Here is a 16,433-nt window from a genome sequence, read left to right on the forward strand (position 1 = left end):
TTGAGCATACGACAGACTTCTGTGATTGAATCTACGCAAACATGAGGCTCTGCTGAGACCTGGAGTAACCAACCTGCGCCGCAGCACAGCCCGGCGAAAGTGGGGGCTGACGCTGAAACGGCGAAACATGTTGCAACCAGCACTTCTCGGAAGTGTGGCCCCTAACCTGACGTCGTCACTACCGGTTAGCCACGCCTTTGTCGCATGTAATGGCTGGCACAGCCAATGTGGCTAAGGCCACGGAGGCGCTGACACGCTGCTAGAACGTCGATCTGCCGTACGGGGTCCCAGGCCGAGTCTTTTCGTACCGGAGATCGCATTTGACCTACTCGTCAAACCCCAGATCAAACTCCTTGAAGCGCCAAGCTTGCGTTGCGTTGAGCTGGTGTACGAGGAGCTGGTGAAGATCTGCCATAATTGCACTAGCGCAGTAAGTGGTGAACTGTATGCGGCTGTTGCATCCTTTTGATACACTGGGCAGGAGCTGCAACGCTTCCCAAGGCTGCACGCGCAGCTCATCGAAGTCGTCTCTGAGCTCCTTCGTGAACGCCTTGGCCCTACCACTGATTACACTCAAAGCCTCATCGACATTCAGACCGCATACATCAATACCAACCATCCCGCATTCATCACAGGCTCCGCCATGGCTGCTCAAGCTGACGCTTCTGCTCCCGCTAAGCACGTGCCGCCTCCAAGAGTAAGTTCATGAACGCCAAGATGTGCTCTTTTACCTGACGCATGTCCTAGCCATCATCTACGGAATCCATGAACGGTTCCATGCTTCCCGAAGAGGATGAAGAATCTGACGACGCCCAATCCATCAATGGCAATGGCATCGTTTCCAAACGGGGCAGCGATGCTCGGTCTATCTCTGGACAACACGACCGTACGCGTTCTACACCTGGCGGACCAGCGTCCTTGGCTGGCCCTATGCGCCACCCCAGTTCTCCCAAACCTTCTCACCACCACCACTCCTCCCGACATCCGCCACAAGCACCAGCAGGCTCCAACGCGGCAAAGGAGTCCTTCCTCAACTACTTCTTTGGTCAGAATGGTCCTGGCCCCCTCGCTGGTGCTAGCGTTGAGCGGGCAGTGGCTGCCCAAGGCGCTACAGTGATCACTCCTATCGGCCGTGATGTCTCTGGAGGTCAGCCGCCAGCGCAGACGGGCCTTTTGGCGGGCAAGAGGACCCTAGATGCTGCCAACCAAGGTAGTAACGCTGCGTTCGACATGAAGAGCCTGGGCAAGCACATCGAGGCGGTGCGTATTGCAATGGACTGTGCAACAACATCATTTGCTGATATCTTATTCTAGACGTCAGAGGGTGGCGCACATCTGACGATGCGCGAGGAGATGGAGACGAACCTTATTCGTTCGCTCATCCAGTCGTACTTCAACATCGTCCGGCAGACAATCCAAGATTTAGTCCCGAAGGCAATTATGCACTTCCTCGTAAACCACACGTCGGAGCACGTGCAAAACCGTCTCGTCGCCTCGCTGTACAAGCCGGACCTGTTCTCGGACTTGCTGAACGAGGATGAGGCACTGGTTGCTGAGCGTACGCGCGTCAAGGCCCTACTCGACGCATACAAGGAGGCATTCAGGACCCTGTCTGAAGTGACACTAAAATCTACATAGATAGAGCACACGATTATCCTTATTTGTGGATTACACACTTCTGTTGGGATGTAACGATCTGTCCTCTGTCTCCCATGGCGGTGTCTCTGTCGATCTTGTCGCGACGTTTCTCTTGTGATAGCTGTAATCTCTACTAGTTTCGCACTTTACACGGATGGGCATGGAATTGGCAGCCACTTTGCGACGTTTATGAAATTGGACCCCAATCCTCCTCTCTACTGAGGCTGTCGTTGAGTTCGTCATCGGAACATACGTCGAGCACCTTTCAGGACTCAGCTGTTGACCCTTGATTCGCATGCCATAAGAGTCCAACAAGTCGTGTGTACATTTCATGAACTACCAACCACTCGCCCTTTATCCATGCGGAAGTAGCACTGATACAGTCCTTAGCAGGCTTCTTTGTCTCGTTAGCCAGCGGGTAATTGTTAGTAGATAGAGGCGGTGAAGTCATCGCAATGTCGGGAACACCAACTCGCAGCGGTTCCTAGAGCTGCCGAAGCCTCCTACAGCTCTCTGATGACGACAGTCTTGGTGATCGTAGGCATAGGGATGACTTTGTCGTCTGCTATGGTGTTGCACACGCCCAACTGCATTCGAATATGTCAGCACATCAGTCAAGTGCCAGCTGGCAGTTCGATCAGACGCACCTCGACCTCGCCAGGCGTACCGACTTCCGAGCTAGAGTGGGACCGGGAGGCGTTGGGTTGCGACCTTGACTTACGCTCAGCGCTGCCATGGGTGTATGAATAGGAAGAGACGAAGCCCGTGACCGCACGGTGCTGGTTAAGCTGCTCGCGGCCGTTCAGCCTGTGCATTCCTCGTCAGGGTTGTTCAAGAAGTTTAACGAATGATCGTTACATGGAGACTGCCGGGGTATGATAAGCAACGATGGCCAGATACACTGTATAGGCTACTTACAGAAGGTGTTCGCGTAGAGTTTGGTGACGTTCACATGGAAGGCGAGCCTGCTCGGACAAATTATGGCACCATCAGATATGCAATGCATGCCACACCGAACATTGTGGCGTACCAGTACAGATGGTCCGGAGCTGCGTGGAACGTGATAAGTAGCAGGGTTTGAATGAGTGTGACGAGCACGCCGCGATGCATGATGTAATGCATCAGCATATCAATGATCGAGTTTGTACTGGAGTGCACTTGTGTCAATGCGTTGGTATGATGAGAAAGAGCGTTACACACCCACTCATCCCGGTCCTCGACGACGCGAGCATGAAGCACATTGCTACGGTGGCGACAACGTCCGTTAGGGCGCCGAAGCCTTTAGCGAGCCCGAAGAAGATCTAACGATACCGTCAGTGCTAGGACGGAGTAGCAGCGTATCGGCTCACGGAAAATGGTGTGCTCCTCGCCGCAAGCACGTTATGCTTGTGGACAACCATGACCGTCGTACACGCTAGTAGGCCACACCAGGTCTCAGCGCAAGCTCAGGCGATCATGACCATGCAATGTTCTCACCGATACCAAATACTGCGGGGCTCTATGTTAAGATCTAGCAACCATCGGTGGTGACTGAAGACATACCGCAAGCCAATATGGCGCCAATGGCCTATTATGGGCCTGATGAGATTGGGAGACGAGCGCCGGTGAAAATGAACCAGTCGTGCTTACCACAAGCACCGGTACCACGAGCATGCGTCTGTTGATCTTCGCAACTGAGGCATTCAGGGTAGATGAGCTGGGGCTACGAACATGCGGCCATGATTAATTGCGCTCACCTTTGTACAGCTGAACAACAAAGTATCCTTGGGAACTACGATCGCTTAAGTTTAGCTGAACCTTCTCAGTGAAGTTCCCAGGACTGACATGAATGTAATCAGGGTCGAGATAAGACATTCTGCGGACAATTCGCTACATGAAATTTAGGTGAGATCCGCGGGAATCTTGAGTGAAGGCGGAACTAACCTAGTGATGCTATTCAGAGGAAGCAGCGATCCGAAGTGTGGGACCTGCAGGCTGATGAGTTCACCCACTGTCTGTAATGTATTCAACACTTACCAGGTAATAATAGACGGACTGAGCAACCAGAGTGGACGACGTGATATTAAACAGTCTGGTGGACACGGCTTCAGACGCATCCGTTTTAGATCTTGTTGACAGCTTACAACATCATAGAGGCCTATATAGAGATTTGTCTGTAAGAGTAGGTGATAGATAATAATGCTAAGCTTACGGTGATCCGGAGATGCAGAGCATCGTGCGACGGAAAGTAGAGGTACCCTTGCAGGATATTGATCCCTGTCAGACTAAGAAGTGTCGTGGTTAACTTCGAAATTGGGCTGGCCTTGGAGAAATCTCACACGAGCGAGCAAAGGAAGCCTACACATGGCCATCAGTGCCATTATTTAGGTATAGAGCAGGGACAGCTTACCCCAGTACAGCGGTCCGAGAGTGGGGGCAAGGTCAAGCCCGTTCTCCGGAATATTTGTGCTGTTAGACATTGTTCGAGGTACGGGTCGCTAGCGGAAATTGGGGCGGGTAGCTAGCGAACGAAGGCTCATGTTCGTCTGATCCTCCGCCTCTTATTGAGCCTCGCGGACGACCTGGACCCGCAAGTTACCAATTACGACTACTTATCAGCACATCACATGAAGAATTCAAAGATGTACGTTACATCTATCCAAGAGGGTGTGACATGACAGCTTCGCTGCACAGCTGAAGTCAAGACGACGTGAAGCGCGGTCGTGATGCCATGCCTTGCGGGGACGACCGAAGGTCATGAGGCTCCGCGAAGCGGGTTCGGCTCACACACCACAAATGTCCGTAACGGTTCTTATATTATGCATGGAACAGCGATTATGCCCACACCAGCTGGAAGCTTGGATTTCCATGCCTCCGTGCGATGACTCCAAATCGCCGGGGTAAACTTGTATGCAGAATTCTGCGCCAGAATAAGTCCTAGATAAGAAGAGAGACATAAAGTTAGTTAGGCACGCAAACAGTCAACTAGTCAACTAGTCAACCCAGGGATGAACACTGCACGTAGACCCAGCCTTTCCCGTCCCTATCTGCACATGATGACGAGCTGCCAAAGACGCTACGACGGGTCACGCGTCACATCGCACCAGTCTATTACGTGATGTGACGAGAAGTGACATTTGGCTTTAGGCTGCTGTCACACACCTGAGCGCGACTGACAGGTCCGCCCCATGTCGGCCAACTCTCACACTGCGGCGATGAGGGTAAGGCAATAGGGAAGGTATAATATGGCGATTACACACAGATTACGCAAGTGCTATTCTGGAGAAGCTGTTAGACGTCGAAGATCCTCCGGTACAGCTCTGGCATGTATTTATCTGCCTTAGGCTTTCAAGGGGTCCCACCAGGAAACAGAGACTTCACCACTATTCTCGCGAGTCGACGATGGAAGAAGCATCTAGACCGCATGGTATCCTTGCAGGTCAATGTCTACAATGTCAAAAAACAATTAAAGATCTTTTTAACTGGCAGTTTCAGCAAACGTGGAAATCGCTCTCGCCCGTTTCGATAAAACTATTGAGAGCTTCGCCTATTTTTTCATCTCCTCCGTTCAAATCAATGCCAATACCGTCAGCATCTGGCCTGTCCGCAAGCAACGCTAGTGTTAACGCGACGTCGTCGCGCTGTGCATGCGAAAGGCATTGCGAGCGTCAGCTTTGTCAAACGCGCCGTAGCACCTCGGGCACTTACGGAGATTGTCGTTCCCAGCGGCGCTTTCCCGACGGAGGCACGGCCGGTACCGCGGGAGCTCGTCAGACATCCTGGGCGAAGCATCGTCCACTTGAATGCTGTGCGCTGCGACAGGTTCTTGTCGGCGTCGAACTTAGCTTGCAGGTAATGCCCCATCGACTCCCAGAGCTGCTGCGAATGCTGGATGTCCTTCTCGGTCTGGTCATCTCCCGGGTAAGCGCTGCGCTCCATGAGTCCGAAGGACGGTACTCACGTAGTGCGCAGGAGTCTTATTTGTGTCTCGGACGTCGATAGCAGATAGCATGATCAGGCGCGGTTTGGGGCTGCGGGTGAGCTCGATGGCGTCGAACACCTTCAGCGCACCCTCATAATCAACCGTCCTGTAACACTCCAATCCGCCTTTGCCCTCTGCACCAGCACAGAAATAGACAATGTCCTTGCCTTGAAAAGTGGCCGTGAACTTTTCAACAGGGTCGTCCTCCAACGAAAGGACCACAGGCAACGCTCCAGTCGCGGCCACATCTTGGGCTTGCCAGCCGTTGCGGAAGACGGAGACTACCTTGATGTCACCCTGTGGTACCAGGAGCCGTGCCAGACGCATCGCAACCTGTACCGTGTTTTGGCAACGTCGGTATGGGATATAAGCTGGATGTTGCTTACCTTCCCGTGACCACCGACGATGACAACGTTCATCCCTGGCTATAGGTGTCTCAGTCGGGTATGTATGATCGGGAGGTATGTACCGTTATTGGAGAACATGGGTCCGAGCCATCTGACACATTTATATAGTCGCCCAGCCCTCGGGCCCCGAAAAACGAGATGAAGTGTTTCCAAGACTTTCCAAGACTTCCCGTATGGCCATGATATCCTTATTTGAACAAGGCCCGAGGCCCCTTGCTCAGAGCTCAGCCTTACCCATTAGCCATGCCGTAAAGTGTATCTCCGATCTTATTCACCCGTCCGATGCGGACTCGAACTCGCCGTGACGCTGTTCACGCCGCGTAAGCGTCGCCGCCGGCTCTCCCCCCTTTTCTCGCGATCCCGGCTTCATGTGCCACAAAGCCGCCGGATCAATAGCTTCGATCGCGGATGCTGCACGCTCCCAAGTCCAAGGATTATACCCTTTTTGCACGATAGCGCCTCACGCTCGCGCGTAAGGTCGTATACCGAGCTCACCCGTGCAAACAACTAAAGTCCGACTCGGAGACCTCGGCCAAGTCATCGCCAGCGCTGAAACAAAGTTGAAAGAGGCTCACATCCAGTGCTCTGTGATCACATGTGTTTGCGAATGCGATAGAATTCTGAAGACGTCGACGCCAGTCATCATGGCGTGATCACCAATTGTTGCCACTGCCAAGGTTTCTTCCTGCGAGCGACCCGTGCGTTCAAACTGCTTGTTCATCTCAGCTCTGTTCGATTGTGACACTCCCGCGAATGCCCAGCAAGATGAAATCCGCAGGCACCCGCAACGGTCTCGAGCGGCGTTATGGAGCAGCGCGGAACCAGCGTCGTTCCTTACTCCCGGACAAACTCGGCTGGCCTCTTGCAAGGCTATTTCTGTATTCTACTGGGGTCACCGAAAATCTATCATCCCGTGCCCAGCGTTCACAGCTTCATCTCTGGGCGCTGGATGTGGCACGTCTGTTTGGTGATGCCAATAGAAACCGTGCCTCGTCTTGAGGGCCTCGTGCCTATCAATCATTTTCATCCTCCGTAATTTGTCTTCTTGAGGTCGAGAGTTGCATCGCCCACTGCCTGTACAAACCTTTTGCAGCGCGGCTTTCAACGCCATTGTCACAATCGGTCACAGTCTATTTCTTGGAGGCGGCTGTTTTTCCATTTCGCATGAAAGGCGTCACTGTCAGTGCATGGTAGGAGATCGCCTTGTGCGTTTCCGACAACGACCTAACGCCATGCTGTTCTTCCTGGAACATATTTCATCTCTGTGAAGGAGGTGACCGAGATGAGATTAGTGGAATCGGATCGCCCGCTTGCGTTGCGTTCGTTTTGTTCGTGTGCTATGCTGACGAATACTCCAGGTCTCTCCGCAAATTGATGTCACTTGAAATGCTTCCTGCGGCCGACAAGTGCGAAGATGACGGCAGTGAGCAAATGCGGGGTTAGCACAACGACCTGGCCACCACCGGACATCGACTCGACCAGCCCATTCATTTTTCTTCCGGCCTGGATGTGACTCGCTGCAAAATTCCTCGAAATCCGAATGGAATACTATTAGGCTCAATGTTGAGTACTGATACCAGTGCTCAGGTCCATATTGCGTCTGTATGGCTCTTCTATCGAGCCAATCTTCAACGTTACGTCTAACCCAGTGAGACTCCGCCCTCTGGCGAGCACGGCCTTGCCCCAGAACTCCATCCAGATTAGACGCGTCGTCGCCACATGCGGGAGCATGACCGACATCTGGTACTGCGGGTCGAGCCCGTGGCGCCCCGCCTCACCCTCGTCCTCTTGGAACGTCCACTCGGCCGTTGGGGTGTGTATGCCCTGCCCGCGCACGCGTGCGGACGTCTTCCGTGTGTATTCGGCGTTCCGCGAGTGCTTGCTCTCGCCGCCAACCGAGACGGACGAGTAACCGAGCGTCATGTTCAGGCTGTTCTCGGACCCGCGGCCCCAGTGCACCTCCGTCGCCTCCCCGTGCGCGTCCGTGGGCGACAGGTCGCGGATCTTGAGTGGCACCCGCCGCCCGTTGTCGTCATCGTAGCCAAACGTCGCACGGAAGACGGCGGAGACGAACCGCGTCTTCATCGTCGGGTCCGGCCCGAAGCCCACGCCGAACGTGACCTTGTCTTTCTCGAGGTCGCCGTGCAACCGCGAGAGCGTGATGTTGAAGTATGAATCGCCCTCGTTCGCGCGCCCGATCTGCAGGCCGTCGCCGTCCTCTGTGGGCACAAACACGCAGCCGGGCTCTGGATCGTGGAACGGCTGCCGTTTACCTAACCAGCGGAAAAGTGGCTTCGGCCGATCCTGGTGCTCTCCCGTGCAAGTGGGCAGAGAACGTGAATGGGGTCTGTCCCTGTACGTCATGAATATCGAAGGGGATAGAAGGCTGGGTAATAACTTACGTGCCGATGGTCGAGACAGATGTCTGGTAACGAATTGTTAATCAGCCTAGGCGTCATTGCTTACGCGGACTTTTCTCACCAAACTTGCTGTCGAATGGTTTCCATTTGGGAATGATGGCGATGCTCCGTCGAAGAGCGAGTCATCGCTGGTCACGGAGCGCGGAGAAAGCCTGAACGGCGGTATTTTCAGCACTTACTGAACTGCTATTGGGAGGGGTAGTTGACTTACGTGCCGCTTGGAGAAGTCACCAGCTCCCTTGACGTTGCAGTAGCCTGCACCAGCACGGCCTATCAGCTATGAAAACGTAGCTGCGTTGTGGGATAACAGGGGTACTGACACTTTCAGCGGTCTTTTGAGATACAAGGTCCAAATGAGCGCCGGTGAAGGTCGATGTCGTGCCGGTAGCCGTGCTGGTTTCTCGCGTCTGAGAGAAGGTTACTGCAGCCAATTGTCGGACAACGGCATCTCTGCGCGTGAACAGGTAATCAGCAATCTTCCGGGGACCGATACTACCGGATTACTCACCCTGTATCCGCTACCGCTATCGCTGAGCCGGTCGCCTTGTAATTGAGGTCAGCTTACGGAATACGCAAGGACGAGCGATTGCTTACGGAAGATCGAACTTCAATGTCAGCATCTCGTGTCTCAGCGGGCTCCAAAGGTGTTAGTGCTTCAGCCTCTGTTTGTGCTATCTCCTTTGGCTCTGGCTTGGCACTTGGCGCGTTCAGAGGCGCTGCCAACCATGCCTGCCACGACCACATGAGACACGTCTCGTACATTGACAACATCAGTCCCTCACCTCTAGATCGGGCCGTGAAAAGGCGCGGCCGACCTGTGCAACTTGTGTTTTGTCCCGGAACATCCTAATGTCGGGACACTTCGTATTGCATCAGTTTGGAGCGCACGCAAAGCGGAGCGTAGTCATCTTACCGCCCTGTACTGTAGTGTCTCTGTGATGTCCTGAAATACAAATGAACCCAGGAACTAGATTCACAGGATATGATCTCACCTCGTTGCATTCTATTGCACAAAAGGCGATAGATTCGAACGCCGACGATCCCGCGACACTCTCGAAGACGATCAGTTCGGCTAGTGAATAAGGTTGGCAGTAGTCGTAAAAAGTGACCACTACTTGATCGTGTTCCGAAAGCTATGAAACACTTAATGGTCAGGTATTTCATAAGTGAGGCTGCACAACGCACTATTTCCTGCCACTGGTCCTCGCTATTGACGTAAGTGACGTTTGTCTTTTCCTATGGTTACTGCTCAGAGGATGACAGCTTGGATTTGACACTACTGAAGCTGTACCTCCTCTTCAGATTCTTCTTTACTTTCGCTTTGCTGTTCTTCTTGATCCTCGCTCGATGGATCCTGGGCTTGGATGTCCTGGTTTTCCGACCCCTCAGCTGCATCGGTCTCGGCTTGGTCATCTATTTTCACCAATTCCTTTGGACCTTGTTCGTCTTCATCTTGTCCCTTCTCCTTCGACACGCTATCATCAGAGGCAGACGCCGAGTCTGCCATCCTGAGCGCATATGCCCATGCATTAGTAGTACATCTTTAATCATAGCTTGGAAACGACGTACACACTTGCCGCCAGACAGTCCCGAAGCCATACCTATGTGATTCAGTCGTTAGAGGCAGATAACCCGTCAGCGAGAAAATTGGCACGTACGTCACATGAAAGCCTGCTCCCTGCGCTCTTCCACTCCGAGAAAATCACGCCATTCCGGTAGAACCAGCAACGGGATTGCTGCATGCAGCAGCTCGTTCAGTATTGCGATGACGAGCGTGGGCGCAACTACTTACGTAGGTTAGAAAAAAGGTGTCGGTCAGGTCCTATAGACGTGATGTTCAACTGGTGTCTAAATAACAGACAGAAAGCTCGCAGGACTGACCTCGTTTTCGTCGCAGTCAAAGGTCACCATACGGATATGCTCGGTCTCGGGTTTCGACACCGCCTGCTCCCAGCCTGTCCACAATGTATCAGACACCACTGGCTTGCTCTTCCTGTAGAACGCCACGAGGATATGCTTGGACTCCGAAGCCTAGCAATGTCAATTAGCAAGGTATTCATCGTGGAGAAAACATTTCGGAAAATATACCAGTGAATTGATTTCTTCAAAGGAGCTGACGGTCTGAATGAACGGCTACAAAAGTCGTATATAAGCCATGCTCTGGCTGGAGATAGCAATGACATAGAAAACACACTTTTCCACCGGTTTCCATCTCGTGCAACTTGTGCATAGTTTCTTTGGAGTGAGAACTCTTTCCGCCGGGAGAACGAGAGACGCTAGAGCAGGTGTCATGATTTCTCTCGTACGCTTCGCCACCATGACTCACGCATTGGACATCACACAGTCGGTAAGCCATTCCTAGTTGAACCAGAGTAAGCGAACAGCGCGAAATGTGATGCAAAGAAACACATTCACCCTGAAGGCACCATACTCGGAAGAGCCACTTTTCTTCCCAAAAAGCTTTCCCCCACGAAAAACGGCAACATGCGGGAACTGAAAGGAGAGCCGTCAGTCATGACCCTGTGTGAGCAAACCCCGAGTCCTACCCCATCTGCCTTTCCGCGTTCCTGCAGGTGCTCGAGCTCGTTGGTACTCTCCGTGCAATCGACGTTGCAGAACGTCACGTCTTGGAACTCCCGCCGGGCAGCGATGCGCCTATAAATCGGATCGAAAACCGTGCACCACCCGCACCACTCCGCAAAGTAGCGGACGACGGTGAGTTTATCCCTGGACACCTGTCAATGGCGCCGTGAGGGTGAGTCGCCACTTTGTCTTTCTGCAAGAGACGCCAGCCGGCAAAGCGAACGTACCAGGCTGTTGAAGTGCTCCTGCTTGGAGACCGACGTTACGGGAGACATGGCGCACTCGCACAGTAGTAGGTGAGGAGCACGGGGCCGAGCGGGACGGCCGTATATACCTTGCCTGGGCTTGCGTGTAGTCGCGCGCCTCCGCCAGCGATCTCGCTCCCGTCCCCCCGCAGCCCAGACGACGCTCCCACAGCCCAGACGGCGCACATCACTGCATCCTGGCGTGTCGTCGCCGCATTGCCTGATCGTTACTGATAGACGCCGGCACATTGTGATGGCGACCCATTGAATCGCGTGGCGCCTGGGGGCGATAGGGGGAAGATTGGCGGCCGTACCTGTGCCTCTTGGCAACACGAGAACGCGGCCGGGCGCAGGCACAGCACGGACGCCAAAGGGCAAAAGGACCGCCTCCCCCCAGCTGTCTCGAGAAGCACAGCTCACTCCCGATTCTCTGCTCGCCGACCAGACCACCAACCCACTTCTTAGCCGGATGAGCATGCCCGGAGTGAAGACGATCGAGAGCGTGGGCGAGCTCGAGGCCACGGTAATGCTCATGGGCGCACAGGCAAAGAGAAGCGTGCAGGACTCACCGAATGCCAGGTCTCGAGCGAGGCGCGGGCCGCGGTCCTCTACACGATGTCGTGGTGCCCGTGGTGCACCAAGCTCAAGCCGGCCTTCGAGGAGGCCGCGCAGACGGCCGAGTTTGCGGACGTCGCCTTCCGGGTCGTCGTGCTGGACAAGCATACGGTGAGTGCCCTTTCGAGCCGGAGGGGGAAGCCAGATAGGTGACCGCGTCAGCAGGAAACAGACGAGCAGTGGCGCAAACCCAAGTCGTCGGTACGTTGCCGAATCTTCGCACAGTTTTGCAGACTGAGCCCGCCATGTAGGTGCCTCAAACACACCTGTATGAGAACGGGCAGAAGATCCGCGAAGAGTGCGGGTATATGGAACGGGACGCCTTCTTTGTGAGTCGGCCACAAAACTCGAGTTCTAGTCGAGGTGGTCTCACCACCATTGCAGGACTGCTTGCGTGGCGCATTTTCTGGAAGAGGGTAAGTGAGGCTCAACTTCCCTTAGCGGACCGCTTACCAGATGCATTCAATACAGCCCTTTGGAGCGGGCAGGCGAGAAGGAAGAAACGCACCAATGCTCGTCGAATGGGGCGTGCTGCCTAAATCGCACTGCGAGGTTAGCACTTATTGTACGCTGACGAACAATTAGTCGCTTACCATTATTGCTACACCTAGCGGTGCTCGTCCCGTGTGCGAAGGGAAGTTTGAGGACAGGCGGAAGCGTGCCATACTTTTCCACAAGAACAAGAAAGCGTTCTCCGACTTGGAGCCCAACTGCGTGTTTCGGCCAACTGACCAGGACCGCGGGATCCTCATTGGCCGAGCAAACGACGAGGCCTCATACTTCGACATCATACTCTGGAACGCGCCGCACGAGGACCCGGGGCGGGTCTACTTCAACCTCGACTTCATGCCTGACCCCGTCAAGAAAGCACGTTTCGAGTCTGTCCTGTTCTCAGTTACGTTTGGACAGGATTCAGAGGGCGGCAAGCACACACCTCTCGCGATCAAGGACCTCTTCCCCACCGACTCTGACGACGCGGCCTCCCGGCCGCTGCTGGCGCCCCAAGTGGACGAGATCTCCTCTGAGCAGGCAGTCCTCGACGATGGCTCCAGCTTCGTGTCTTCCTTGGATGAGGACCGCAGGAGCGACGCCTCGGTAACAGCCACCGTAATCCGCGGTCAGGGCCTGCACAGTCCTACAGCCGTTTGGAACATCACCGAGGGGAAGACGTCCTCGAACCGTCTCGGCTTAGACGCGCATTACAGCATGTACATCACGCTTCCTACGAGCAGCACGGTGTGGATGAAGTTTTGGGCAAAGGCCGTTCTGGTTAGTGGGGATCAAGTAGGGTTGGGACTGAAGCATCGGGCGACACTACAGATTGGGACGGCAGAGAAGCCATACGAGAGAGTCTTGGATTTGAGCGAGGTGCTCAACCAGACCTAGAAAATTTTGTTCTTTTTAACTTCAAAGTGGTATGAGAGTTGTAGAGTATTTGCCTTGAAACCACCGTCTTCAAGCGCAAAAGTTCGTTTTCTCTGCGAATTCAGGAGACGACGGAGTCGAAGCCGAAGCGAAGTGGTCTGCAGCTGAGAGAGCGATAACAGATATTTCCTTAGCCCCCTTTACAATGTCGTAGCGAAAACCTGAAATTGTCGGGCTTTCAAGCGGATCAAAGCGGGCATAAAGCCCGATGTTGCCATCAAGCGCCACCAGGCTGTGTTCCACGTGGAATGGACGCCGGCCACCGCTCACGCGACGCCGCGTTTCAAGATTATCTTCTCCGAGTTTACCCTATATACAGCACCGTATGATTAGGACATAATCTGCCAGTATGTACTTCAAATTAACATATGCGCAGACTCAAGCTAACTCATTATTTCATACGGCTTCATTCGTGCAGTTTCGCACGGCCCGAGTTGCCCGAGAATGCTGGGAGCATTTTAGGTTTGATGCAGCGACTAGCCGCTGCCATTTTTGTGCTTTCCTGCTCATCGACATCGTGTGCCCTCCTTTGTTGTCTTCTACCAACACAATCCTCCCAGCATGATCTGGTTTCCGGCATCCGAGGTCCTGAGCTCGCCGCTGCTCAAGGTACCCTTGGTGCTGTCCTGCGTAGCCATCACCACTCGGGCACAGACGCCGCCAAACCCGCCTCCCGCATCGGAGGAGCTGGCCAAGTACGAGGGAAAGAGAGAAACTCTGAGCACCGTAGGGAGCGTCCAAATCGCTGCGTACATGTACAAGGTCAGGCCTTTGCCCTACGTTGATTTTACGCCTAGATCCGGCCGTCTGATGCATCGGACATCACTCTAGGCGACATACTGGCTGTGCGCCCTCGGCGAGTCCACAGTCGTCCTCGCCGAACACTTCCCCTCGTCCATCTCGCCCGCCGCGCTCTCGCTCTTCGTGCCCAAAGCGTCGTACGCGCCGGGCTCCGTGCGCATCACGCCGCTCTGGCTCGCCGGCTGCGCGCTCATGTGCGGAGGCGCCGCGATCCGCCTGTGGTGCTACCGCACGCTCGGCCGGTTCTTCACCTGGGAGCTCACCGTCAAGAAGGGGCACGTCCTCATCACGCACGGGCCGTACGCCGCCGTGCGCCACCCGAGCTACGTCGGCAGCGTGATGATCGGCGTCGGCGTCGTCCTGTGCTACCTCAGCCCCGGCGCCTGGTATCGCGAGTGCGTCGGGTGGGACACGCTCGTGGGCAAGGTCGTCACCGGTCTGTGGGCGGCGTGGACGCTCTCGGTCCCTGCCATGCTCGTCTCGCGCGTGAATAAGGAGGACGCGGTCATGAGAAGAGAGTTCGGAGAGGAATGGAATGCGTACGCGAGGAGGACCCCTTACAGACTGCTGCCTTTCATCTACTAATAGCGGTAGCGAGCACTGGGGACACCATGCCAATTTGGGCGAGGTGCACAAAGTAATATGTGTGGTAGTAGTAGTGCATGACGACACAGCAATGCTATATGGCATGATTATCATCAGGACGAGTGATACAAAGGCGTAGTGAGCTGGCAGTAGGTTGATTAGAAAGCTTATGCAAAAGCAACGAGAAAATTGCTCGTGTGTTGAGAATGTGGGCCGTCGTCGTGGGCTACATCGTCGAGAGGGGGCAAACGTGCAAGCGTTCGCGGTCTGTTCGGCGAGTATTTATCTACACTACAAGTGTTTCAGGTACGAACGTGAGTGCAGTATAAAGTAAATACAAGTAAACAACATGCGCACAAGGCGCCGGTGAAACACGAGCTCGAAACATGGATCCAACATTCAACATCGCGCGGCCTCCATCTTCTCTCTTGATTGTCTATCGCAAATTCTATCAGCAAACTGGGCATCCAAGATATGGAGACAACAGTTTATAACCGCACGCTCTGAAGCAGTCCTTTGGGACGAGCTGATCCTCACAGAAGTCTGCAGAACATCAGCGGCTGTACTTCCGGTAGAAGCCGCACACACGCAACATTGTATTCGAAAGCACGATATATCAGTTTAGAACGATCGTTTGCCTGAAGCGTATCTTTGGCGATGAACCATGCCACGACGAAGCCACATCAGAGATGCACAAGCTGCACAAAACTTTTGGGAACTCACTAAAATCGAACTTCCCCAACTCTAGCCATGACAGCCTCGAATGTCTCCTAGGACTGCTTGCGAAGGGTTAAGGCTCGCAGGTCCGCATTCAAGCTAGGCCATGCGTGAGCGAGAGCAAGCTCTGAGGCTTGAAGGGGCAAGTTGCGTCACGCACCGCTCGCCCGAGGCTCTAGCAAAAACGACGAGCGGTCTGATGTGTCCAAGTCTACCAGCACACACCTGTACAGCAGAAATACCCACCCTAGAAGTTTTGGAAGAGCTGCCGTCGCAGTCTGCATGTCCGGGAGCGACGCCTGCTTGCGCCTAGGGCGCCATTTGGGCCCTACAGCTGCACGCCCGCGCCTGAGGCCTGAGAGTCCGTCGTGCTTCCCTCTGATGAGCGCGATTCTCTGTCATGCCAGAAATGCAGGTCCGTGCAGGTCCGTGCAAGTTCGTGCAGGTGGTGATGGGAGATGAGAAGATGACTACCGGGCAGGGTGTCAGGCGCCCAACGCAGTTGTCGGGGTCCCGACCAGAGACATGGTGTCCGGCGATGGTAAGCGCTGTTTTTTTCTCCAGAAAACCTAGACAAAAGTGGCTAGATAAGGCCCGTTATTTTTCTCCATTCTACGCCGACGCAAATTGAGAAGAAACTGGTGCGAAACCAGCCAAAGAGGGTCTAAAACACGGTAAAGCTGGTGCAAAACTGAGTTTTCCTTTTTTTCAGGTGGAAACCGGAGAAACTCGGGGTCATGTTCAAATAGGTTTTTGGCCGATTTTGCGCTCACCACCACTGGTCTCCCGGAACTGAACCGCTATGATGCCACTGCGCTACTAGAGGGATTGTCCTGCTTGCTTTAATCCGCGGATAGTGATTTATCTAAACCAGGTACATGCTGCGTCCGGGTCGCTTGCCTTGTGGAAGAGCATGTTTGGACAGTTTGGGAAGCTTTGCTGATAAGTGTGCTTTGGTCCTTGGAGCTTCAAGCATGCACAGTGTGTTATCTCTCACATTTACATCGCCTTCGATGGTGCAGGCACCATGACGACG

At 54.2% G+C, this 16,433-nt stretch overlaps 6 protein-coding genes across 6 annotated transcripts in view; 3 read left to right on the plus strand and 3 right to left on the minus strand.

Moving 5' to 3' along the window:
- Positions 1-2,256, plus strand: part of PHACADRAFT_130199 (uncharacterized protein) — a 5,082-nt gene extending 2,826 nt beyond the window's left edge. Inside the window, exons 10-11 of the mRNA XM_007400931.1 lie at positions 995-1,260; positions 1,315-2,256. Coding sequence (XP_007400993.1) covers positions 995-1,260; positions 1,315-1,638 — 590 coding nt within the window. The 3' untranslated portion in view covers positions 1,639-2,256. The remainder of the gene's footprint in view (positions 1-994; positions 1,261-1,314) is intronic.
- A 292-nt stretch (positions 2,257-2,548) lies between these two features.
- On the minus strand, positions 2,549-3,723 carry PHACADRAFT_104105 (uncharacterized protein; the record flags this gene model as incomplete). Its single annotated transcript, XM_007400932.1, has 8 exons — positions 2,549-2,603; positions 2,669-2,785; positions 2,839-2,939; positions 2,988-3,052; positions 3,170-3,216; positions 3,436-3,507; positions 3,562-3,605; positions 3,655-3,723. Coding segments are annotated over 8 exons (570 nt in total), but the record flags the coding sequence as incomplete, so codon positions are not given.
- Positions 3,724-5,078: 1,355 nt separating this feature from the next.
- PHACADRAFT_130205 (uncharacterized protein) lies at positions 5,079-6,069 on the minus strand. The gene is made up of 4 exons (XM_007400933.1): positions 5,986-6,069; positions 5,579-5,932; positions 5,326-5,523; positions 5,079-5,258 (listed from the first exon to the last, which is right to left on the minus strand). Exons 1-4 carry the CDS (start codon positions 6,016-6,018, stop codon positions 5,109-5,111), a joined length of 735 nt encoding a protein of 244 aa, XP_007400995.1. The 5' UTR covers positions 6,019-6,069; the 3' UTR covers positions 5,079-5,108.
- Positions 6,070-7,538: 1,469 nt separating this feature from the next.
- On the minus strand, positions 7,539-11,295 carry PHACADRAFT_264190 (uncharacterized protein). Its single transcript, XM_007400934.1, has 22 exons — positions 11,237-11,295; positions 10,973-11,161; positions 10,842-10,919; positions 10,753-10,784; positions 10,621-10,702; positions 10,515-10,559; positions 10,308-10,457; positions 10,219-10,248; positions 10,085-10,162; positions 9,996-10,027; positions 9,718-9,934; positions 9,612-9,662; positions 9,419-9,559; positions 9,340-9,369; positions 9,209-9,286; positions 9,021-9,155; positions 8,935-8,969; positions 8,747-8,876; positions 8,638-8,696; positions 8,488-8,578; positions 8,409-8,431; positions 7,539-8,359 (listed from the first exon to the last, which is right to left on the minus strand). Exons 1-22 carry the CDS (start codon positions 11,282-11,284, stop codon positions 7,564-7,566), a joined length of 2,550 nt encoding a protein of 849 aa, XP_007400996.1. The 5' UTR covers positions 11,285-11,295; the 3' UTR covers positions 7,539-7,563.
- Positions 11,296-11,717: 422 nt separating this feature from the next.
- Positions 11,718-13,368, plus strand: PHACADRAFT_264193 (uncharacterized protein). The gene is made up of 7 exons (XM_007400935.1): positions 11,718-11,777; positions 11,834-11,980; positions 12,035-12,070; positions 12,121-12,198; positions 12,254-12,285; positions 12,341-12,421; positions 12,481-13,368. The coding sequence occupies exons 1-7, from the start codon at positions 11,730-11,732 to the stop codon at positions 13,253-13,255; spliced, it is 1,197 nt and encodes a 398-aa protein (XP_007400997.1). The 5' UTR covers positions 11,718-11,729; the 3' UTR covers positions 13,256-13,368.
- A 472-nt stretch (positions 13,369-13,840) lies between these two features.
- Positions 13,841-14,783, plus strand: PHACADRAFT_264195 (uncharacterized protein). The gene is made up of 2 exons (XM_007400936.1): positions 13,841-14,056; positions 14,126-14,783. The coding sequence occupies exons 1-2, from the start codon at positions 13,856-13,858 to the stop codon at positions 14,678-14,680; spliced, it is 756 nt and encodes a 251-aa protein (XP_007400998.1). The 5' UTR covers positions 13,841-13,855; the 3' UTR covers positions 14,681-14,783.
- The last annotated feature ends 1,650 nt before the right edge of the window (positions 14,784-16,433 follow it).

This window comes from Phanerochaete carnosa (assembly GCF_000300595.1).
Source record: "Phanerochaete carnosa HHB-10118-sp unplaced genomic scaffold PHACAscaffold_11, whole genome shotgun sequence".
Taxonomy (NCBI): Eukaryota; Fungi; Basidiomycota; class Agaricomycetes; order Polyporales; family Phanerochaetaceae; genus Phanerochaete; species Phanerochaete carnosa.